Source organism: Camarhynchus parvulus, chromosome 25, assembly GCF_901933205.1.
Source record: "Camarhynchus parvulus chromosome 25, STF_HiC, whole genome shotgun sequence".
NCBI lineage: Eukaryota > Metazoa > Chordata > Aves > Passeriformes > Thraupidae > Camarhynchus > Camarhynchus parvulus.
Window position 1 is genome coordinate 872,061 of NC_044595.1, and position 25,018 is coordinate 897,078.

Genomic DNA, 25,018 nt, shown 5'->3' on the forward strand with positions numbered 1-25,018 from the left:
CCAAACTGTGCCCCACACCCCGAGGGGACCCTCAGCCTCAGGACTGTCCCCAGTGTCCCCAACCTGGGTGACAAACGCTGCAGCCCCTCAGGGGAACATGGGGGAATTTGGGGTCCCCAATCTCCAGGGGTGTTTTGGGGGACGAGGGCAGGGAGGTCCCCAGGGCAAGGCCACAATTGTCCCCAACCCCAGGACTGTCCCCAATGTGCCCAAGGCAGCTGCAGCCACAATGTCCCCAAGGCAGCTGCACCCCCCAGGGGAACACGCAGGAATTTGGGGTCCCCGAGCCCCAGGGGTGTTTTAGGGCCGAGGACAGGGGTGTCCCTGGCACAATGTCGCTGTCACCGGGTCCTGCTGAGCCCTGGGACACCGACGGGGACAGGGAGGCTCCCAAGGGCCCTGTCCCCACCCCACAGTGTCACTCCAGCTCACGGGGCTGGAATTGGTTTCCTGCAGCCCCATCCGGCCCCGGCAGGACGGGAAGGGACACGGCACGGGGTTGGGACGGTCCCCGAGCCCCACGTCAGGACACCGGGGTGGCCTCTTGGGAAAGGCGGGGTGAGTCAGGGGCAGGAGCGGGGACAGGTTTGGGGTGAATCAGCGGCCCCGGAGCCAGGCGGGCCCGTGACTCCCGAGCCTGGAATTCGGGCTGAGCAAGGGGCAGGTGCCCCACAGCGGGAGGGCAAGGGACATCCAGCGGGTTTGTCACACTGCGGTCCCCATCGGGACTGTCCCCATGGGCAGGGGGGCGGGCTGGGCTTGGGGACACCAGCGGGGACAGAAGGGGACCGTGGAGGGACTGGGACTGGGGCCATGGAGGGACTGGGACCATTTAGGGACAGGGATGGGACCTTATAGGGACAGGGATGGGGACCATTTAGGGACAGGGCCATATAGGGACAGGGATGGGACCATTTAGGGACAGGGATGGGACCATATAGGGACAGGGATGGGGACCTTATAGGGACAGGGACCATGTAGGAACTTGGGCCATAAAGGGACTGGGACAGGGCCATACAGGGACTCAGGCCATATAGAGATTTGGGGGGAGATTTGGGCCATACAGGGACTTGGGCCATATAGGGACAGGGACCATGTAGGAACAGGAACTGTGTAGGGACTCAGGCCATAAAGGGACAGGGACAGGACCATATAGGGACCAGAATGGGACCATATAGGGACTTGGGCCATACAGGGACAGGGCCATATAGGGACAGGGACCATATAGGGACAGGGACAGGACCATATAGGGACTCAGCCCATATAGGACCACAGGACCCTGTGTGACAGAGTGACCAGAGTGGGGTCGGTGTCCACATCCACATCCTCCTCTTGGGGTTCTCCACACCCTATCTGGGCTGGAGACCCCAACCAGGGATGACCACCATGGTGTCCAGCCCGGCAGTGACCCCTGCATGGGCTGGAGACCCCAACCGGGGATGTCACCACAGAGTCACCACAGTGACCAGCCTGGGGACCCCAACCGGGGATGTCACCACGGCCACCACGGTGGCACCAGCCCGGCAGTGGCCCCTGCTGGCCCCACCGGCTCTCTCTGGAGGTGACAGAGATGCCACAGAGCCACCACGGGCGGTGTCCCCAGCCCGGCCACCGCAGCTCCTCCCTTCCCAAACCCCAGGGATGGAAAAGCCTCTTGCAGGCGATGGGATGGGGAGACGGGATCGGCCCAGCCCCGGCACTGGTTTAAACTGGAGCAACTGGTTTAGCTGGGTCAAAGTGGAGCAGGGGCTGGGACCTGTTCCAAGCTGTGTGTAAAGCTCCTGGCATGTCCCTCGCTGCTCCTGCTTTGGGAACAGCTCCTGGGAATCTGCCCTGGACCCCCCAGGACCCCCAGAGTTGGGGTTCACCCTCGGTCCCCCGTCTCCCAGAGGATTTGGGGGCCTGGGACTTGTTCCAAGCTGTGTGTAAAGCTCCTGCCATGTCCACTTTGGGAAGAGCTCCTGGGAATCTCCAGCCCTGCAGGGTCCAGGACCCCCCAGGACCCCCAGATTTGGGGTTCACCCCCAATCCCGCTGTCCCAAAGGGTTTGGGGGGCTGGAACCCATTCTGAGCTGTGTGTAAAGCTCCTGCCATGTCCCTCGCTGCTCCTGCTTTGGGAACAGCTCCTGGGAATCTGCCCTGGGCCCCCCAGGACCCCCCAGAGTTGGGGTTCACCCTGGGACACCTTGGTGCTGCTATCCCAAAGGATTTTGGGGCTGGGACCAGTTCTGAGCTGTGTGTAAAGCTCCTGGCATGTCCCTCATTGCTCCCATTTCTGGAAATCTGCCCTGCATGGTCCAGGACCTCCCAGGACCCGCCAGGATCCCCCAGGACCCCCAGATTTGGGGTTCACCCTCAGTGCTGCTATCCCAGAGAGTTTGGGGGGCTGGAACCCATTCTGAGCTGTGTGTAAAGCTCCTGCCATGTCCCTCACTGCTCCTGCTTTGGGAACAGCTCCTGGAAACCTGCCCTGCAGGGTCTGGGACACCCCAGGACCCCCCAGATTTGGGGTTCACCCTCGGTCCCGCTGTCCCAGAGGATTTGTGGGGCTGGGAATGCTCCTCACGCACTCCACCCGCGCCAGTCCCGTCCCTGTCCCCTCTGTCCCCGCCTGGCACGGCGCGGGCTCGGGGTTATTTTTGGCCGGTGCCCGTCCCTGTCACGAGCCCCGGTGACGCTCCCGGGGCTCTCCCGGGATCCTGCCCGCTCTGATCCGCTCGGGGGACGGGGACACGGCGAGTGAGTGCCAGGGAACCCCTCCCGGTGCCCCCCAAGCTCGGAATGTTGGGATCCAACCCCTCCCGGTGCCCCCCAACCTCAGGATCTGGCCCCTCTCGGTTCCCCCCCCCAATCTCGGAATTTTGGGATCCGGCCCCTCCCGGTGCTCCCCCAAGCTCGGGGTCTCGGAATTTTGGGATCCGGCCCCTCCTGGTGCCCCCCAAATTCGGAATTTTGGGATCCGGCCCCTCCCGGACCCCCCCTCCCTGCCCCACACCTGCAATGGGGCCGCGCCCTGGTCCCGAGCTGCCCTTTTGGGACCCCCACCCCACTTGGGACCCCTCCTCTGTTTGGGAACCCCCCCATCCATCCAGGACCCCCCAATTTCCCCATTCCCAGGGTCTGGCCCCACGGGACCCTTCCTCTGTTTGGGGACCCCCTTAATCCACCCAGGACCCCCCCCAATTTCCCCATTCCCACCGGGTTTGGGGTCCCCGGGCAGGGCCCCTCGTCAGCCGCGGGGACAGGAAATGAGGGAGCTGCAGGATGTTAATTAACCCCTAATTAGGGCTGGAGCGCGGCACGGGGAGCTCGGCACCACCCGGCCCTGCTGGAAGTGGTGCTGCTGTTTGAGGGGGTCGCAGAGAGGGGGGTGAAGAATTTGGGGGATCAGGAATTTGGGGCATCAGGAATTTGGGGCATCAGGAATTTGGGGGATCAGGAATTTGAGGGATGAGGAATTTAGGAGATGAGGAATTTGGGGGATTAGGATTTTGGGGGCTGAAGCATTTGGGGGCTGAGGAATTTTGGGGATCAGAAATTTAGGGGATTGGGAATTTAGGGGATGAGGAATTTTGGAGATTATGAATTTGGGGGCTGAGGAATTGGGGGGATCAGGAATTCAGGGGATTAGGAATTTGGGGGATCAGGAATTTGGGAGATCAGGAATTTAGGAGATGAGGAATTCTGGGGCTGAGAAATCTGGGGGTTGAGGAATTTGGGAGATTAGGAGTTAATTCAGGAGATGAGGAATTTAGAGGATCAGGAATTTGGGGGGCTGAGGAATTTGAGGGCTGAAGCATTTGGGGGATCAGGAATTTGGGGCCTGAAGAATTCGGGGGACCAGGAATTTAGGAATTGAGGGATTCGGGGGATCAGGAATCTGAGGGATTAGGAATTTGAGGGCTGAAGCATCCGGGAGATCAGGAATTTGGGGGCAGAGGAATTCGGGTCATTAGGAATTTAGGACATGAGGAATTTGGAGGATTGGGAATTCGGGAGATCACGAATTCGGGAGATCACGAATTTGGGTCCTGAAGAATTCGGGGGATCAGAAATTTAGGAGATGAGGAATTCGGGGGATCGGGAATTCGGGAGATCAGGAATTCGGGGGCAGAGGAATTTAGGAGATGAGGAATTGGGATCGGAATTAAAATTCGGGCAGAGGAATTAGAGATGAGGAATTCGGGGATGGGATGGAGATCAGGAATTCGGGGGCAGAGGAATTCGGGCCCGGTCTCCCCGGGGATGCCGGAGCCGCGGAGGCTGCGGGGCTCCAGCCCGCGCGGACCCGGGGCCGTAACGGGATCCCGGGCATTATCAGCATCCCCGGGGCCAGCTCGGCTCCGGTTTCTTTGGCCGAGCCGTTGCTGCAGCAACGCCGGGCTGGGCCTTGCGGGGCCTTTTCAGGCGGACAAGAGCCCTTTGAGAGCGCGGGGGGCCCCGCGGAGTCACCCGATAGCCCCCGGCGCTCCCCCCGGGCCGCGCTGGCTCCCGAGGACACCGGATCCGCCACGGGCACCGGGAGCCGCCGATCGCAGCCCGGGGATGCGGCCCCCGCTGCTGACAGACGGGGGATGCCCGCGGGGTCACGGCGTGGCCGCCGCTGTCACCCGGGGGTCCCCACGGGCTGTCCCCACTGAGGGACCCCCGTGTCCATCCCAATCCTCACAATGTCCCCAAATTTTTCCGTATCTGGGGGTGGCGAGGGACACTCGAGGGCGGCGCGGGGACCCCTCGTGAGGCGACGCTGTCCCCCCGCCGTTCTGGGGGTGCTGCCCGAGGGTTGTGCCCCCCATGCCCGGCCCCCGCGGGGCTGGCCCGTGGTGCCAGCCCGGCTGCCCAGCCCCGGTATCGGATCCTCCCGGAGGGAGGGGGCTTGGAGCTTATTTAACGTGCCCAGCCCGGCCGGGCGGGCGCACTCGGAGCGCGGGGAGCTCAGGTGAGCACAGGTGCTTCTGGTTCCCCCCAAATCTCCCCTCGGAACGCCCTGCCCAGCCCCTGGGATCCCCAGAACCCCCTGGGATCCCCCAGACCCCCCAGTCCTTCCTGGTGGGACCACAGCCGGGGGTGGGTGAGGAATTCGGGTGATCAGGAATTTGGGGGATCGGGAACTTGGAAGATCGGGAATTTAGGAGATGAGGAATTTGGGGGATCAGGAATTTGGGGGATCAGGAATTTGGGGCATCAGGAATTTGGGGGATCAGGAATTTAGGAGATGAGGAATTTGGGGGATCAGGAACTTGGGGGCTGAGGAATTTGGGGGATCAGGAATTTAGGAGATGAGGAATCCAGAGACTGAGGAATTCAGGGGCTGAGGAATTCGTGGGATCAGGAATTTGGGGGATCAGAAATTTGGGGGATCAGGAATTTGGGGGATGAGGCGTTTGGGGGATGAGGAATTTGGGGGATCAGGAATTTGGAAGATCAGGAATTTGGGGGGATGAGGTGTTTGGGGGATTAGGAATTTGGGGGATCGGGAATTTGGGGGGATGAAGAATTTGGGGGATTAGGAATTTGGGGGATCAGTAATTTGGGGGGTCAGGAAATCAGGAGATAAGGAATTTGGGGGATGAGGAATTTGGGGGATGAGGAATTTGGGGGATGAGGAATTCGGGGGCTGTGACCAGGCTGTGCCACCGGGACAGGGGGGCTGGTGGGTGACGTGCCGGGGGTCCCGCAGCCGCAGCCATGGGATCGCAGCTGGAAGGGGCCATGGAGACCCTGATCAATGTCTTCCACCACTACTCGGGCAAGGAGGGCGACAAGTACAAGCTGAGCAAGAAGGAGCTCAAGGAGCTGCTGCAGAGCGAGCTGGGATGTTTCCTGGAGGTAACTGGGACCGGTTTGGGCGTTGGGGGGGCTCCTTTTCCCCCATTTTTCCCCCATTTCCCAGGGGAGCGTCGCCTGCCCAGCCCTTGTGTCCCCCCCAGACCCAGAAGGACGCGGAGGCCGTGGAGAAGATCATGCAGGACCTGGATGAGAACGGCGACGGGGAGGTGGATTTCCAGGAATTCGTGGTCCTGGTGGCCGCCCTGACCGTGGCCTGCAACACTTTCTTCTGGGAGAACGCCTGACCCTCCCCTCCTGCCGCGTTCCCGCGGGCTCCCAAAACCCAGAGCCCCCTCCAGAACCCCCAGCTCGGCCCCTCTGCCCCCCAGCATTCCCAGGGGATCCCGCTGGGATCCAGCTGCACAATAAAGGCACCAACCCTGCCTGAGGGGTGTTGTGAGCTCCTTCCTTCATTCCTGCTCGGAATTCCTGCCCTGTGTCCCCCTGAGAGTGTTCCCAGGGGATATCCCACTATGGGGTCATGGGGAGATGCACCCTGGGATCCGCTATGGGGTCATGGGGAAATCCACCCTGGGATCCACTCTGGGGTCATGGGGAAATCCACCCTGGGATCCACTATGGGGTCACGGGGAAATCCACCCTGGGATCCACTATGGGGTCACGGGGAAATCCACTCTGGGGTCACAGGGAAATGCACCCTGGGATCCACTCTGGGGTCATGGGGAAATCCACCCTGGGATCCACTCTGGGGTCATGGGGAGATCCACCCTGGGATCCACTATGGGGTCATGGGGAAATCCACCCTGGGATCCGCTATGGGGTCATGAGGAAATCCACCCTGGGTCACCCCAAGGGCCTGGGGACAGCCCTGGGATCCACCCCGAGATCCATCCCAGGATTCACCCTGGAATCGCCCCTGGGATCCACCTTGGAATCCACCTCGGGATCCACCCTCAGATTCGCCCCGGGGTCATAGGGAAATCCACCCTGGGATCCGCTATGGGGTCATGGGGAAATCCACCCTGGGTCACCCCAAGGGCTTGCAGACAGCCCTGGGATCCCCCATGGGATCCCCCCATGAATTCCCCACTATGATCCCCCCTGGGATCCCCCCTGAGCTCCCCCGGGGCAGGGTGACCCCATTGGGCTGTGGGGCGCCGGGATCACCGGGATTTGGGAATGGGGAGGGGGGGGACAGGCCGGGACTCGCCCCGGGCGGCTCCAGAGTCGCCCGCGGGACTGGAGGAACCGGTTGGGATCTCCCGGGAATGGGATGGGACGGGACGGCGGCCAAGGGCTCCTGCAGGGCCGCCAGCGCCATCACCCGCCCGCCATCCCGGTCTGGGATCGGCATGGTTATAAAAATAGTCATATAATTAGAGTAATAAAAATTTAGACAATGTGGATTTAGGACAATACGAGACAATAAAAAGACGAGACAATTCAGACGGTTCAGGTACCTTTTCTGGGCAAAATAAGCCCGAAAAAGGAGCCACGTTAACAGAGGATTAACCCTTAAAAGCAACAGCCTGTTGCATATTCATACACCTCATACATGATGCATAAATTCCATTCAAATGCAGGAGTCTGTCTGGTCAGTGTCAACTTCTTCCTCATAATCCTAATGTCATTTTAACGGTTAAGCAAGGCAAGAAGAAGTTCTTTTCTCCTGATAATGGGGCAATAAATTCTCTTTCTCTGAAAGATTTGGGTGTCCTGTTGCTGCTATCTCACTGCAAGTCCTTTCTTTAAAAAAAGAATCTTATCTAGCATAGTTTCTATTTTAACTTTATGTTATAATCTAAAACTATATTTAACGCACTACTTAAGAGAATTAATACAGCATTACTTTCTGACATAACACATATAATATTTATTCTAATATTTGCCAAAAGCCAAACATAAAATACACATTTTTCACACCATGGTTCCATGACGATTCCATGACAATTCCATGACAATTCCATGACGATTCCATGACAATTCCATCACAATTCCATGACGGTTCCATGACAATTCTCTGACGGTCCGTCACAATTCCATGACAATTCCCTGACAATTCCCCGACAATTCCATGACGATTCCATGACGATCCCATGACGATTCCATGACGACACGGCTCCCTATGACGTCACCAGGACTCCACCCCGAATTCCCGCCAGAACGTTCCCGCCTCCCCCTCCGCCCCGCCCCTTTCCCCGCCCCTTTTGCGGCTTCACCAACCACCGCCCACCGAGGGCGGGGCTCGCGCCGCAGGGGGCGTGGCCGGGAGCGCGGCCGCCATTTCGACGGGGGCGGGAGCGGCGCCGGCGCCATTTTGTCGCGGGCGGCTGAGGGAGAAGTGGCGGCGGCGGCGGCGGCGGGTGCGGGCGGAGCTCAGCGCCAGCCCCGGCCCCGCGCCGGCCCCACACCGGCCCCGCAATCACCCGCTCGCCCGCCGCAGCCACCGGAGACCTGGCGACCGTGTGCTTCGGTGAGTGAGCGGCCCGGGGGCGGAGAGCCGGAGGGAGCCCCTGAGGGCCCGGGGGTTCCCCTCACGATCCCCTCAGGGTCCCCTCATGGCCCCCTCAGGGTCGGGGCATTTCCCCCTGACCGGGCTCCAGAGCCGGGCCTGAGGGGGGCCGAGCTGATTACTTTTCCCCTCAGGAAGAAAAACGTTTTAAAAAACACTTCGAATTGAAAAAGCTGCTGTATATTAAAATAATATTATTAAAAATCATTTAAAACAGGAATAAGGATTTCTGTTGTCGCCATTTCTAGGTGTAAATCCTCTCAATAAAGCGGTTTTTTGAGGGTGTTATAGAGTGAGCGCTTCCCGGTCGCCATCCACCCGTTAAATTTGCTGCTAATTATAAATTAAATTAATAAATCGATCTGCAGAGCTCGGCGGTTGGAACCCAGCGTGTTTTTGTAGCATCCAGCACTGGGGGGGATTTAAATCCCTGCCCTGAGGGGATTTAAACCTCGATGTTTTTAAAGGATACGATGCTTTTGTAACATCATCTTGGATTTTTATTCCCAGTTTTACTCCCTGTGCCCTTAAAATTGGGATTTGCACCTTGGTCATGCTAAGAACATGGGAAATGTGGAGGTGTCACTGTGCTATTTGGGTGCTATTTACAGCTGGTTTTTTATGTTATTACTCAAAAAAGCGATAAGGTATTCGTTGTAAAAAGATAATTTTTTACCAAAGGTAAATTAAAATAACTCCCATATTTATTAAACCTGGTAGAAGGTTAGAAAACATTAAAAATCCATAAATATAATATTTATAACTTGTCTCACTCTTAGTTTTCTCCACACAGAACAGAGGTTTTTTAATGTTTAATCATGTAAATATGTAATAATTGTGTTAATTTGATGTCTTGCGTTCTGGTTTGCATCTTTGCTCTGAAGATGCCATTTGGTTTCCATCTTGCTGCTGGATTTTTATATATTTCTTCCTAATATTGCTGGAGCATTCACTGTGAAAAGATGAGTTTTTGGTAAGGGAGAAATAAAGGAACTCCCTGATTAATTAGAACTGGGAGACAGCTAAAAAACATTAAAAATCTCAGAATCAGAACTGAAAAATCCTGACAGAGGGCTAAAAATCACTGAAAATAAATGAATATATTCCACATAACCTGCAGTAATGTTGATTTCCTCCACCCAAACAGGCAGAACAGAAGGGATTTTTAGGATTTAGTGGTATAAATGTGTGCTAAATGTCTAAATTTTTATTTTTGGGCCCTGTTTTTTGCAGATTCTCTGAAGATGGCTGCACAGTCAGCACCGAAGGTCGTGCTAAAGAGCACCACCAAGATGTCTCTGAACGAGCGGTGAGGAAGCCAACGGCACCTTCAGCTCCTAAGAAATCATATATATTTTTAATTTTTTATTTTTTTTTACTTAATTCTCACTATCCAAAAAAAAAAAAAAAAAAAAAAAACCCACCGTGGTTTTTCCGCCCTCTTTTAACCTCATCCAGCGAGCGGGTGGTGCCTTCCACACCCGCCTTACCCAAGGTTAAAAGGGCTAAAACGAAAAAAAAATAATTCCGGAGGGGATTTCTCCGTGCTTTTAGTTGTCGTAAATCCGGTGGGATGTGTTGTAAGAGCAGAGACCAACCTCACACCCTCCCTGTCTCTCCCACATGTTTTGACATTGGTATTTTGGCTCTGCTGCCGCGCCCGAGGGTCCCGCCCGCCCGGGTGGGCTCTGTAAGAGGCCGGCGGTGGCCTCGGAACCGGCCCGAAGGTCCTTCTGGGCCTTGTAAGAGGCACCAGCTTTGGCTTCACCTCCATCTCTCTCTGTCCTCGAGCTCTTCCCGTGGCTCATTCCGCTGGGTTTTTCCACGTCTGGCTCCTCCGTGATCACTAACAGGGCGTCCCTCTGTCCTGCTGAGCACTTTGGGGTTAAACACGCTGGGATGGGGCAGCACCCGAGCTCAGGGGCACCTTGCTGCCTCCTTCCCTCCCTGTCAGCCCAAACTCCTCGTTTTTAGGGGTGGATTTCATTTGTAAGAGGTGAATTTCGTTTTTACGGGGTGAATTTTGTTCTTAGGGATTAAATTTCATTTTTAATGGGGTCAGTTTCATTTTTAGGAGGTAGATTTCATTTTTAGGGATTAAATTCCATTTTTAATGGGGTCAGTTTCATTTTTAGGAGGTAGATTTCATTTTTAGGAGGTGAATTTCATTTTTAGAGGATAAATTTCATTTTTAAGGGGTGAATTTCATTTTTAGGGGTTAAATTTAATTTTTTCGGGGTGAATTTCAATTTTAGGCGGTAAATTTCATTTTTGCGAGGTGAATTTCATTTTTAGAGGATAAATTTCATTTTTAAGGGGTGAATTTCATTTTTAGGGGTTAAATTTAATTTTTTGGGGGTGAATTTCAATTTTAGGCGGTAAATTTCATTTTTGCGAGGTGAATTTCATTTTTAGGAGGTGGATTTCATTTTTAGGAGGCGAATCTCATTTTTAGAGGCTGGATTTCGTTTTTAGGGGGTGAATTTCATTTTTAGGAGGTGAATTTCATTTTTAGGGGGTCAATTTCCTTTTTAGGGGTTAAATTTCCTTTTTATGGGGTGGATTTCATTTTTAGGAGGTGGATTATTTCCTTTTTAGGGTTAAATTTCATTTTTATGGGGTGTATTTTATTTTTAGAGGATAAATTTCATTTTTAGGGGGTAAATTTCATTTTTAGGGAGTGAATTTCATTTTTATGGGGTGGATTTCACTCGCCAGCTCCCAGGAAGCTGCTGGAACTCAGGAGCTTTATTTACCACCTCTCTTTGATGGAGAAATTAAAACACCACTTAAATTCCCAAGCGGCCTCATTTCAGGAGAACAGTTGGGTAGAATTCAGGGGATTCTGGGTGGTGGAATTTTGTACAATCATGGTTGGAAAAGCCTTTAAGATGATCCCTTCCAACCTGATGCTGTAGGACGCCAAGCATGGCCTCTTCCCAACCTGCCTCCTAGCCTGGAATTTTGACGCTTTTCCCAGATTTTTTGGGGCTTGATTTGGCTTTTGCTGTCCTGTTTCTCCCCCTCTCTGTCACGACCATCCCCGCTTCCTGCTGGTTGTCACCCCTTCTGCCATCTCTAAACCCACTAACCTCCAGCTTTCTCATTCCCACTGAAAACTTCCAAAAACTTCCACCTCATTCCTGCCTCTCCTGCGAGGGATCCGTAATCCCATAAGTGCCACTCTTTGCATAAAAGGTTCATGGGAGCTGGAGCCCCACTCGAGCACCGTGAAATGCCGATAATTGTGTGTTTTAAGCTTTAATTAAACCCCGTTTTATTCGACCTTGAAGCTTCACTAACATGCTGAAGAACAAACAGCCGATGCCGGTGAATATCCGGGCCACCATGCAGCAGCAGCAGCTGGCCAGCGCTCGAAACAGACGGCTGGCCCAGCAGATGGAGAACAGACCGTCTGTGCAGGCTGCTCTGAAGCTCAAACAGGTGAGGGGAAAGGAGATTTGAGCCTTGCAGGATGTGGAAAAAAACGGCTCCGGAAAGAGAAAGAGGCCAGAGAAGGGAAGGGGATGGAGGGTGAGTGTGGGGAGCTCAGGGGGGACTTCTGGTTCTCCATAACTCCCTGACAGGACGGTGGGGTTGGACACAGGAGAAGGAATTTCCTGGGAAGGGTGGTCAGGTTTTGGCAGGGCCTGCCCAGGGAATTTTGGTGTTGCCATGCCTGGAGGTGTCCAGGGAGAGCCTGGATGTGGCACCTGGGCTGGGCACAAGGTGGGGATTGCACTCGGTGGTCAGGGAGGTCTTTTCCAACCTGGAGACTTTTGGGATTCCGTAAAAAAGGTGTTGGAGAGTGTCCAGGATGGAGAAAGGTCTGGAGGAGTGGCTGAAGACACTTGGTGTGTCCAGCTGGAGCAGAGGAGACTCAAGGATCTGCAGCTCCAATCTCTGCTCCCTGGGACAGGATCCTGGGAATGGCTGGAGCTGTGCCAGAGGAGGTTTAGGATGGATTTGAGGGGAAGGTTCTTCCTTCAGAGAGTGCCCAGGCTCCCCAGGGAATGGGCACAGCCCTGAGGCTGCCAGAGCTCCAGGAGCTGTTCCCAGGGATGCCCAGGGTGGGATTTTGGGGTGTCTGTGCAGGGACAGGAGTTGGCCTGGATGATCCTCATGGATCCCTCCCAACTCAGATCATTCCATGATCCAAAAAATGAAATACCTGGGAGGGACTGGCAGAAAATTTCTGCTTTTTCTCTCAAATCAGTGACACGTTGTCACTCCCTGGTTGTCAGTGGGGGTTTTCCCTACGTGTTGTTACTCCCTGGTGGTCAGTGGGGGTGTTGGGTGCTCCCTGTTGATGTCTCCTCTCTATTTTTCCAGACCAAAGGCTCATCCCGGGCTCCGGGAGCTGCTTCACCTCACAGTCCCAGGGCAGCGACATCCCCTAAACCCCCCCTCCCTCTTTACCCTCACTCTGGTGGCTTTTCCTGTGCTGGAGCCCTGTGGTGTCCCCAATCCCAGATTGCTGCATGACTCCTGTCCCTCCCAAATCTTCTCTTCCAGAAGAGCTTGAAGCAACGCCGCGGCAAGAGCAACATCCAGGCGCGGCTGGGCCGGCCGGCGGGGACGCTGGCCCGAGGAGCCCTGGGCCAACGGGGGCTGGCCCTGGGCCAGCGGGGGCTGCCCCGGGGGGCCCTGCGGGGCCGCGGCGCCCGGGCCATCATCCGAGGAGGGGTGGCGCTCCGAGGTCAGTGCCCTGCCGTCCCCCTGTCCCCTCACTGTTCCCCCAGGATGAAATTCTGTTTGTTGGTGTTACCGATATTGCAGGTGGGATGTGCTTTGGCTTGGCTGAACCAAATAGGGGCAACTGTGGTGTTTGTTTCACCCCAGAGACTTTTGGCCAGCTGGATCACCCCAGAGACACTTTTGGCTCTCTGGATCACCCCAGAGACTTTTGGCCAGCTGGATGTGTGGTATCTCACCCCAGAGACACTTTTGGCCAGCTGGATCATCCCAGAGACACTTTTGGCCAGCTGGATCACCCCAGAGACACTTTTGGCCAGCTGGATCACCCCAGAGACACTTTTGGGTAGCTGGATGTTTGGTGTCTCACCCCAGAGACACTTTTGGCCAGCTGGATCACCCCAGAGACATTTCTGGGTAGCTGGATGTGTTTTTTTTACCCCAGAGACACTTTTGGCCAGCTGGATGTGTGGTATTTCACCCCAGAGACACTTTTGGCCAGCTGGATCAGCTCAAAAACACTTTTGGCCAGCTGGATGTTGCAGCTGGGCACATGGAGACAAGTCCAGACACTTCAGGGCTCTGGTGGTGCTGGGATGGAGCTTCACCCCATAACAGGGGCTGCTCCTCAGGTTTCCCTCTGCCAGAGAAGCTTTGGGGTGATGGTGAAGGAAAGGAGTCGGTTCTGATGGAGGGTTTGGGTGCAGAGTTTTTATTCTGAATCCAGCAACAGCTCCAGCAGAACTCCCAGATCGTGTGGTTGCTGGGGGAGAGGAGGAGGGAAGGGATAGGGAGTCACCAACCAGCTGCAAGGGACAAAGGACACCTGGATGTCCCCATGGCCCTTCTGGAATTCCAGGACTGACAGACAGTGCTGGCAGGGCTCAGGGTGGGGAAAGGAGGGATGACTGATACACCTGGGAGGGAGATAAATCAGGGATGGTGAGATAAACCATGAAACCACGCCTCAACACCCATTTTTCTGACTTTTCCACCCAAGGTCAAGGCCTGCTGCGTGGCGGGAGGGGGATTGCCCCCAGGATGGGCCTGCGGAGAGGCGGCATCAGGGGCCGCGGGGGCCCGGGCAGAGGCGGCCTGGGCCGGGGCGCCATGGGCCGGGGAGGCATCGGTGGCAGAGGTCAGTGCCTGGGAATAACGGGGATGATCCGGGATCCAGCTGGGAGCCCTCTGTCCTGGCTGAGGCTGGGGAGTGGAGCCTGCAACCACAAGAAACCCCAGCCTGGAATAGAAAGCTTTTATCCAAGATGTGGTTGTTTATCAGCAGGGATGGGAGGAGAAACACCATACTGGTGTTAGGCTGGGATTGAGGAATTCTCAGGAAGCTCTGAAATTCTCTGAGTGATGAGAAGGAGCTGGGAGTGTAGCCATGAGTCAGACATTTCTCTGGGAATCCCCAAGGGGCTGAGAGGGGTGTGAAATCCCGGGATGGAGACAGTGAGGGGATGGAGGCAGTGAGGGGGTTAGGAAATTCTGGGATGGAGGCAGTGAGGGGTGGGAAATCCCAGGAATGAGGGGTTCTAAATCCCAGGATACAGGCAGTGATGGAGTGGGAAATCCCGGGATGGAGGCAGTGGCCATGTGGGGTGAGAAATCCTGAACTGGATGAAATCAGGGGTGGGAAATCCTGGGATGCAGGCAATGATGGAGTGGGAAATCCCAGGATGGAGGGGTGTGAAATCCCGGGATGGAGGCAGTGATGGGATGCAGGCAGTGAGGGGTCGGAAATCCCAGGATGGAGGCAATGAGGGGTGTGAAATCCCGGGATGCAGGCAATGATGGGATGGGAAATCCTGGGATGGAGGGGTGTGAAATCCCGGGATGAAAGCAGTGACCAGGTGGGGTGAGAAATTCCAAAATGGACAAAAATGAGGGGTGTGAAATCCCGGGAATGAGGGGTGTGAAATCCCGGGATGCAGGCAGTGATGGAGTCCAAAATCCCGGGATGGAGGGGTGTGAAATCTCGGGATGGAAGCAGTGATGGGATGGAGGCAGTGAGGGGTGTGAAATCTCGGGATGCAGGCAGTGATGGAGGGGTGTGAAATCCCAGGAATGAGGGGTGGGAAATCCCGGGATGCAGGCAGTGATGGAGGGGTGTGAAATCCCAGGATGCAGGCAGTGATGGAGGAGTGTGAAATCCCAGGATGAAGCAGTGATGGGATGGAGGCAGTGAGGGGTGTGAAATCCCGGGATGCAGGCAGTGATGGGATGGGAAATCCCGGGATGGAGGGGTGTGAAATCCCGGGATGGAGGGGTGTGAAATCCCAGGAATGAGGGGTGTGAAATCCCGGGATGCAGGCAGTGATGGGATGGGAAATCCCGGGATGGAGGGGTGTGAAATCCCAGGAATGAGGGGTGTGAAATCCCGGGATGCAGGCAGTGATGGGATGGGAAATCCCGGGATGGAGGGGTGTGAAATTCCAGGAATGAGGGGTGGGAAATCCCGGGATGCAGGCAGTGCTGCAGTGCGAAATCCCTGGCCACATCCCGTTGCCATCCCCTGGCAGGGCGCGGCATGGCCGGGCGCGCCGGGCGCCTTCGGCGGCGCGCAGAGGCCGGGGCGCGGCAGAGGCTCGGCACGGCCCGCCCTCACCAAGGAGCAGCTGGACAACCAGCTGGACGCCTACATGTCCAAGACCAAGGGACACCTGGACGCCGAGCTGGACGCGTACATGGCACAGACGGATCCCGAGGCCGCCGACTGAGGGGCCGGGACTGCCGGGGGGGGGGGCTCCATCCCCGAGGGGAAACTCAGACTTAGTGTGTTCTTGGATGTTTTGATACTCTCTGTTGTATTAAACTTTTTTTGGATTGTTCTTTTCCGGGGATCTTTTTGGTGGTTTTTCACCGAGGATGGGATGGAGCTGCTGCGGGGATTCTGCTGCTGGCAGCACCAGGGATGCACCTGTGGATTGGGGACCAGGTGTTTGTGCGCCTGTGGAGCTTCCTGGTTGGGTTTTGGGATGGGTTTGTTGGGTTTTGGGAAAAATTTCTTGGGTTTTGGGATGAGTTTGTTGGGTTTTGGGATGGTTTGTGGGTTTTGGGATGGGTTTGGTGGGTTTTGGGATGGTTTGTTGGGTTTTGGGATGGGTTTGTTGGGTTTTGGGATGGTTTGTGGGTTTTGGGATGGTTTATTAGATTTTGGCATGGGTTTGTTGGATTTTTGGGATCAGCCCTTGTACATTTTGGGACGGCTGGAGTTCAGTTTAACCCCTCTGAAGCCAAATCAGCCTTCCCAACAGGAAGAACCTGACTTTGGATGTTTTTCTCTTCCCAAATCCTTTTTGTTCTGCCCCAAAAATCCCTGTGGGGTTCGGGCAGGGGGAAAATTTCCCTGTTTAGTGGATTTTGGGGGATTGAAGTTCTTTTCATGCCAAATTTCTGTGTGGTTCAAGTGTTTGTTTAAAGGAATGAGAGGCAGCGACAGAAAATTCAGCCAGGACAGGAAAGTGGAAATTCCTCTTTTCCAGAACAGGCTCCAAAATTTATCATTTTTTTTAAATGATGAATTTTCATAACTAAAGGCTCTGTGCTTTTACCTCCCATGCTTTTTTTCCTGTTTCCTTGGAATTTTGCTTTTCTGGTTACCTAAAGGAGAGAGAATTCCCAGAGCTCTGTGTGGGCTTTTCTCTGGAAATGGGATTTTCCTCAGTTTACTCCGCAGGGCAGAAGGAAGGGGAGGGCACCGGGAATCCACCGGCTCCTGCTTCCCTCCCGGTGCGGCGTTCCCGGGGATAACCGGGGCGGACCCGGTAACCGGGGATAACGGTGACCGGGACCCCGGAGGACCCGCGGATAAGGGGATAACCGGGGCCGGGACCCGCGGGATAACCGGGGGATAACCAGGGCTGGACCCGCGGGATAACCGGGGCTGGACCCGCGGGTTCCCGGGGTATAACCGGGGCTGGACCCGCGGGATAACCGGGGGATAACCGGGGCATGGACCCGCGGCGTTCCCGGGGTATAACGGGGCGGGACCCGCGGTATAACCGGGGCCGGACCCGCGGCGTTCCCGGGGTATAATCGGGCCCGGGACCCGCGGTATAACCGGGCCCGGGACCCGCGGTATAACCGGGGCCGGACCCGCGGCGCTCCCGGTGGGGGCCGGGCCCGGCGGCGCCGGGGGCGGGGCCCGTCTGGGGGCTGGCGCCGTGAAAGCGCGGCCGCGATTGGCTGGCGGGGCGAGGCCCGGCTGTGACGGGCGCCGTCATTGGCTGCGGCGCGGCGGCGCCTCACGCGCTCCGGCCGCTCCTTTTGTTATTGTAGGGCCGGAGTTGGGAAAGGGCCGGGGGAGCGGGAACGGGACCGGGGGGAGGAGGAGGAGGAGAGAGCCGGGAGGAGGAGGAAAGGGTTGAGAGAAGGGAGGGAGGGCTCCGAGAAGGCGAGGGAGGCTGAGGGAAAGGGCTGACAGGAGAAGGAGGAGGCTGAGGGCAGGAGGAAGGGGCTGAGGAAAGGGCAGGGGCTGAGGGAAAGGACTGAGGGTGGGAGAAAAGGGCAGGACAGGGGGCTCAGGGCAGGACAGGGGGCTGAGGGGAAGGCAGGGGGCTCAAGGAAGAACAGGGGGCTCAGGGCAGGACAGGGGGCTGAGGGGAAGGCAGGGGGCTCAAGGAAGAACAGGGGGCTCAGGGCAGGACAGGGGGCTGAGGGAAAAGCAGGGGGCTGCAGGCACGGCAGCACCACCGTGAGCCGGAGGAGATGCGGCGGCAGCCGGGCCGCGAGTGACGGCAGCCGGGGCCCGTGCAGGTGAGTCGAGCCCGAGCCACCCTCGGTCCCCTGGGGATCCCCGATGTGTCCCCTCCTTCTTGAACCGTGTCACCCCTCAGAAGCCCTGCGCTGTCCCTGTCACCTTCCCGTGGTGTCCCAGGAACATCCCCTAGGATGAGTTTTGGGACTGGGATCAGCCGGGGGCTCTCCTGGCCGGGCGATGTGGGGTGAGGACTGAGCCCAGCTTGCCCCAGACCCGAGCGGGGAACGGGGATGGCTCCGACCCTTCCAGCCTTCCCTGGAGCAGCCTTGGGATGCAGGGAAGGGGAGCAGGACCCCAGGTCCCCTCTCCCACTGCTTTTAGCCCCGAAACATGAGGCAGAGCATGGGCAGGGAGCAGGGGTGGGATACCCGGGGTGGGATACCCGGGGTGAACCCCAGAGCCTGGCGGGGGGCTCAGGGTCCCCACCATGGGGTCCCTGAGCATCCCTGGAAGTGTCCCCATACCGAGATGGCATCTTGGAGGAGCCTGGGGACACGCGGGGAGTGCTGGCAGGACACTCGGGCTCCCTCGCAGTCCCAGATAAGGAGCAGAGAGCGTTTGTTGTGTCTGCCGCCATCCCAAGGATTTTCCAGGCTCTGGCGTGAGCAGGGTCTGGCAGGAAAGGGAGAAGCCGAGGGAGAGAGACAGAGCGGGGTTAGGGAGCGGCGCCAGGCTGGGCTCTGTTTAGTCTGGGCTCGGCGGCGGCTGCGGGAGCGGCTCCGTCCCCGTGGCACCGGGCACGGACACAGCCCTGCTCCGTGCCAGGCTGGGGACAGCGCTGTCCCCGAGCCTGATGCCACCACCCGGTTCTGCCTGGCGACACCCCGAGTGTCACTGTAAAGTGTGCTGGGTCCCCTCACCCCGAGCTGGGGACAAACTCTGGCACTCAGGTTTGTGCCATCAGCCAGGGGGCACAGACTGCAGGTTTGGGGTGACATGGCTTTGTCACCTGGAGGGTGCCACCATCCCTGGTGCCAGCAGCTCGGTGTCACCCTGCAGCAGGGTGACCCCAAGCTGGGGACAAACTCTGGCACTCAGGGAGCACAGAATGCAGGCTTGGGGTGACAGATGGCTTTGTCACCTGGAGGGTGCCACACACCTCCCTGGTGCCAGCAGCTCGGTGTCCCCTGCAGCAGGGTGACCCGCTGGGGACACGCCATGTCCCTGGGCAGCGACAGCGGCCCCGGCATCGTGCACAGCCTGCTGTGCCACCGGCAGGGAGGGGACAGCGAGGCCTTCGCCCGCCGCGCCATCCAGAGCCTGCTGAGGAAGCTGAAGGAGAAGAGGGACGAGCTGGACGCGCTGGTGGCCGCTGTCACCTCCGGAGGGGCCCAGCCCGGCCAGTGTGTCACCGTGCAGCGAACCCTGGACGGGCGGCTCCAGGTACCCCGGGACAGCGGGATGGGGGCTAAACCCCCCTGGGCCTCCGCGGGATGGGGGGGACGTGGGTAAACGCACCCCAGATTAGGGGGTCCTGCGTGTCGGGGTGCCCTGGGCCCTGCGGGAGCGGCTGGGCTGCGTCCCCCGCCCGCAGCCCCCTCCCCTCGGCGGCTTCCCCCGCGCCGCCCTGCCCTGCCCGGTGAGTCAGTGTCTGCTGCAGCCGGGGGCAGCGGGGAGGGGGCGTTTGTTGTGTCTGGAACCGCGGGGGGACCCCCGGCCTGGCGCCAGCCCCGTGCTGGGGGGGCTGGGGGGGTCCTGGTGTGGGTGGATCCCGGTTTGGGTGTTTGGGGGGTCCCGGTGTGGGGATTTGGGGTATCCTGGTGTGGGTGTTTGGGGGGATCCTGGTGTGGGGGTTTGGGGGGATTCCGGGGTGGGTGCCTGGGGTATCCTGGTGTGGGGGTTTGGGGGGGATCCCGGTGTTGTCACCCCGGGGGGATCCTGGTGTGGGGGTTTGGGGGGATCCCGGTGTTGTCACCCGATGGGGATCCCAGTGCTGTCACCCTGAGGGGGATCCTGGTGTGGGGATTTGGGGGATCTCAGTGTTGTCACCCTGAGGGGACCTGGTGTTGTCACCCCGGGGAGATCTCTGTCAGGGTGATCCCGTGTTGTCACCCAGGGGACCTGGTGTTGTCACCCAGGGGAGATCCTGATATTGTCACCCCGGGGGATCCCGGTGTTGTCACCCCGGGGAGGGGTCCCAGCCGCTCTCTGTGTCCCCCTCCCGCAGGTGGCCGGCAGGAAGGGTTTCCCGCACGTCATCTACGCGCGGCTCTGGCGCTGGCCCGACCTGCACAAGAACGAGCTGAAACCCGCCCGCTTCTGCCAGTTCGCCTTCGACCTCAAGTGCGACATTGTCTGTGTCAACCCCTACCACTACGAGCGCGTGGGGACCCCCGGCAGCGGTGAGACCCCCGTGCTGGGGGAGGGGGTCACCAAGGAGGGGGGGTCACCAGCACCGCTAAATCCCCCCCAAACCTCTCCCGCAGGTCTGAGCATCCCAAGCACAGGTGAGACCCCGGCCCGGGGCCCCGGGGCCAGCCCAGCCCCCCATGGTCCCCGTGCCCCCCCCCCCATGGTCTCCGGTGTGTGTCCCCGGCCTCCCCAGCGCCCCCCCCGCGCCCGGTGAAGGAGGAGTTTGTCCATGACTGTGTGCAGATGGAGCTGCCGGCCCCGCATCGGGACCTGGGCGCCGAGACCCCCGCCCGGCCCCACCGAGCGCTGCCCCCTGAGCCCCCCCGAGTGCCCCCCCGGAGCTACCCCGCGCTCCCCCATGGCGCCCCAAGGTGAGACCCCCACCCTGAGGGTTTGGGGGCATCACCCTGAGCCCCCCACTCCACAATATACAAATATATAGCGATAGAAATAGATATAAATATATAAAATATGTAAATATATAAATACATATAAATATAAAAATATATACAATGTGTAAAAATATATAAAAATATATAAAAATATATAAATATATAACGATATACATATATAAATTATATAAATATATATAACATATAAAAATATGTAAAAATATATAAATAAAGATACACCTATATAAAATATAAAAATAGATATAATATATAATATTTATACATATATATATATAATATAAGAATATATAAAGATACACATATATAAATTATATAAATATATATAATACATAAAAATATGTAAAAATATATAAATATATAAAGATACACATATATAAAATATATAAATATATATAATATATAAAAATATATACATATCTATATAAATATAAAAATATATAGATACACATATATAAATTATATAAATATATATAATATATAAAAATATATACATATATATATAAATGTAAGACGATATAAAGATAGACATATATAAATTATAAAAATATATATAATATATAAAAATATATGCATATATATAAAAATATATAAAGATAAATAGATAAAGATACACATATATAAATTATATTTATATATATTTATATACATATATAAATAAATAAATAAATAAATAAATAAATATATATATATATATATATATAATATATTTATATAAATGATAAATCAAACCTTCTAAACCATAAAATCAACATCTTTCCCCCACAGCGGCCCCCCAGGACCCCCTGGCCCACCCCGAGGGCCCCCCAGCACAGAACGGGTACCCCAAACCACCCCACCACGGTGAGTATGGGGTACCCCAATGCCCCCCGCCCCCTCTGGGGGGACCCTCCCTATGTCCCTCTGTGTCCCCCTGCAGGTTCAGCGCTGAGCTGGAGCCCTGGCACCATCTACACGCCGAGTTTGGGGGGGTCACAACCCGCCCCCCACCAACATCCCAGCAGCCAGAGCCACCCCCAGCACCACGCCAGCCGCTGCTGTAGGTTTGGGGGGCACTGGGTGAGGGCCTGGGGGGGATCTTCAAGGTGCTGACCCCCTCTCTACCCCACCCAGGGCCCCCCATGCTCCAGCCCCCCGTGTCCACCCACCCTGGTGAGTGCCCCCCACCCTCCTTAGCACCCATGGGTGCCGTGACCCCCCCTCAAAAACCCCCATTTTGCCCCGTTCCAGGCCCGGAGTTCTGGTGCTCCATCGCCTACTTCGAGCAGGACGTGCAGGTGGGGGAGATCTTCAAGGTGCCCTCGAGCTGCCCCTCGGTGGTCGTGGATGGCTACGTGGACCCCTCGGGGGGCGCCCGGTTCTGCCTGGGGCAGCTCTCCAACGTGCAGCGCTGCGCTGCCAGCGAGAGGGCACGGTGGGCGGGGGGGGGGGGCACTGGGGGGCATTGGGGGGATGGGGGGGGTTGTGGGGGCATAGAGGGCATGGGGGGATGGGGGGCAGGGGGTTGTGGGGGGGCATAGAAGGCATGGGGGATGAGGGGGCATGGGGAAATGGGGGGCATGGGGAAATGGAGGGCATGGAGGGGATGGGGGCAATGGGAGCAGGGGGTAGATGGGGGTCAGAGGGGGTGAGGGGACATGGGGAGCATTGCAGTATGGGGGGCACATGGGGGGGACGGAGGGTCAGGGGACACAGAGGGCATGGGGGGCACAGGGGGCATGGTGGGGCAGAGGCCACAGGGGGGCACCAGAGGGTTAAAGGGGCGCAGAGGGCACGGGGGGCATTGGAGAGGGTGGGGAGTAATGCAGGTGATCGGGTTGGGAATGGGGCAGGGGGTCACAGGGGCTGGGGGGGAAGGATGGGGGGCAAGAGGTGGAGGGTTGGGGGATGAATGGGAAAAGGGAGATATGGGGAAAATGGGGGATAGTTAGGGCAGAAGGAGGAAAAGGGGAAAAATCAGGAGAAAGGGGGAAATGGGGGTGATAGGAATATGAGGAAAAAACGTGGGATAATCAGGGCAAAACGGGGAGAACCTGGGGCCTGGGCTGGGCGGCTGGAACAAGGGGCTGGACAGGTGAGCAGGGGGCTGGGGGGTGAAACAGGGACTCGGGGGTCTGGGGGCGCTCGGGGGTCCTGGGGTGGGGGCTCGGGGGTGGGTGGGGTCTGGGGGGCTCGGGGGTCTGGGGTTGGGGGCTGGGGTTGGGGTCCTGGGGGTGCTGGGGGCGCTCGGGGGTCCTGGGGGCGCTCGGGGGTCCTGGGGGTGCTGGGGGCGCTCGGGGGTCCTGGGGGCGCTCGGGGGTGGGGGCTCGGGGGTCCATGCTGATGCTCTGGGCAGGCTGCACATCGGCAAGGGCGTGCAGCTGGAGCGGCGAGGAGAGGGCGATGTGTGGATGCGCTGCCGCAGCGAGCACGCCGTGTTCGTGCAGAGCTTCTACCTGGACAGGGAGGCGGGCAGAGCCCCCGGGGACGCCGTGCACAAGGTGTACCCCGGAGCGCACATCAAGGTCGGGGTCCCCGTGGGGGCTGCGGGGGTCCATGCCCGGGTTTTGGGGTTTCTGGGCAGCGGAAGGACCCCAGGGATGGAGGGACGCCCCCAACCCCAAAGGTGCCCTGCTCAGGGGTCCCCCCGGGTGGTGTTTGTAGGGGTTTGAGGATGAGGGAAGAGATGAGAATGTCGGTTTTGTGTTTTAGAAGGTTTGATTTAGAAATAAAGAATATTTATTTATTTATTTATTTATTTATTTATTTATTTATAAATCAAACCTTCTAAAACATAAATTTTTTATTAATAAATATATATTTGATAAATAAATTTGTAATATATATCATATATAATATATGTTATAAATATATTTATTATATCAAATATATATTATATAATAATATGATTATTATATTAATATAGAGTAATTATATAATAATATATAATAATAAATTTCATTCTATAAATATAGAATAATATATAACATAATATATATAATATGTTATATAGTAATGTATAACAATATATAATATATAGTGATATATATAATATAATATAATACAATATAATATAATATAATATAATATAATATAATATAATATAATATAATATAATATAATATAATATAATATAATATAATATAATTAATATGATATATATAATGGAATATATATAAGAACATAATATACATAATATATAATATAATTATATATATAACACAATTTATATATTTATTTCTATATTATATCAAATATATTTATTTATAAATATATATTTGTTAAATATATAAATAATTTATTTATTTATATATATTTTTATATGTATTATATTAAAATTCTATTAAAAGAATAGAAGAAAAGATTTTATTAGAAGCTTAGTTAAGAATAGAAAAGGAATGATGAGAAAGGTTTGTGATTGGCTGAGACACTCCAGACAGCTGGCTTGTGATTGGTTATTAATTAGAAATAATTACATTATATAATACCTGTAATAATACATGATATAAACTAATTACTTGTTGCATTTTATAGCAGTAGACCAATCCCAGATCTACTTCTTGCATTTGATAGCAGCAGAAAATTATCACTTACATTTTTCTTTTTGAGGTTTCTCATCTCCTCAGGAGCAAAAAAAAACCTTAATTAAACAAATCTTTTGCTAAAAGCACGTGTGTGCTCCGCAGGTGTTTGACCTGCGGCAGTGCCACCGGCAGATGCAGCAGCAGGCGGCCACTGCCCAGGCTGCGGCCACTGCCGGGCCGCGGGGCGGCGGGACCATCCCCGGGGGGCGCGGCTCAGCGGCGCGCGCCATCGGTGAGTGACCGCGGCGGTGCTCAGTGCCTGTGCTGACCCCACCCCGCTGACCCCCAGGACTGTCCCACCCCTGTGCTGACCCCCCCCAGAACTGTCCCACCCCCCAGGACTGTCCCACCCCTGTGCTGACCCCCCCAGGACTGTCCCACCCCCAGGACTGTCCCACCCCCTGTGCTGACCCCCCCCAGAACTGTCCCACCCCCCCAGGACTGTCCCACCCCCTGTGCTGACCCCCAGAACTGTCCCACCCCCCAGGACTGTCCCACCCCTGTGCTGACCCCCAGGACTGTCCCACCCCCAGGACTGTCCCACCCCTGTGCTGACCCCCAGAACTGTCCCACCCCCGTGCTCACCCCCAGGACACCCCCGGACTCACCCCCCACCACCCAAGGACCCCCGTGAGTGACCCCAGGACAAACCGGGACCCCCGTGCTGACGGTGTCCCCCCCCCCCATCCATCCCAGGGCTGTCGGTGGCCGCGGGGCTCGGCGTGGACGACCTGCGGCGCCTGTGCCTCGTTAGGCTGAGCTTCGTTGAGGGCTGGGGGCCCGACTACCCCCGGGCCAGCATCACCTGCACGCCCTGCTGGATCGAGGTGCACCTGCACCGCGCCCTGCAGCTGCTGGACCACGTCCTGCACGCCCTGCCCGACGCCCACGCCTGAATCCTGGAAGGAGCGGCCAAAAAGAGGGAAAAAAG

The 25,018-nt window shown here is 56.1% G+C and overlaps 3 protein-coding genes across 3 annotated transcripts; all 3 read left to right on the top strand.

Moving 5' to 3' along the window:
* Positions 1 to 4,926: 4,926 nt before the first annotated feature.
* Positions 4,927 to 6,214, top strand: S100A1 (S100 calcium binding protein A1). The gene is made up of 3 exons (XM_030965423.1): positions 4,927 to 4,939; positions 5,681 to 5,829; positions 5,931 to 6,214. The coding sequence occupies exons 2-3, from the start codon at positions 5,689 to 5,691 to the stop codon at positions 6,072 to 6,074; spliced, it is 285 nt and encodes a 94-aa protein (XP_030821283.1). The 5' UTR covers positions 4,927 to 4,939; positions 5,681 to 5,688; the 3' UTR covers positions 6,075 to 6,214.
* A 1,903-nt stretch (positions 6,215 to 8,117) lies between these two features.
* CHTOP (chromatin target of PRMT1) lies at positions 8,118 to 15,831 on the top strand. The gene is given in 7 exon segments (XM_030965415.1): positions 8,118 to 8,263; positions 9,536 to 9,611; positions 11,596 to 11,746; positions 12,818 to 13,001; positions 13,998 to 14,135; positions 15,523 to 15,544; positions 15,546 to 15,831. Coding segments are annotated over 6 exon segments (735 nt in total). The 5' UTR covers positions 8,118 to 8,263; positions 9,536 to 9,546; the 3' UTR covers positions 15,721 to 15,831.
* A 1,794-nt stretch (positions 15,832 to 17,625) lies between these two features.
* LOC115913211 (mothers against decapentaplegic homolog 4-like) lies at positions 17,626 to 24,983 on the top strand. The gene is given in 13 exon segments (XM_030965135.1): positions 17,626 to 17,758; positions 18,896 to 19,145; positions 19,930 to 20,104; positions 20,189 to 20,209; positions 20,308 to 20,485; positions 21,293 to 21,308; positions 21,310 to 21,367; positions 21,444 to 21,563; positions 21,638 to 21,676; positions 21,755 to 21,938; positions 22,860 to 23,028; positions 24,190 to 24,319; positions 24,784 to 24,983. Coding segments are annotated over 12 exon segments (1,515 nt in total). The 5' UTR covers positions 17,626 to 17,758; positions 18,896 to 18,920.
* The last annotated feature ends 35 nt before the right edge of the window (positions 24,984 to 25,018 follow it).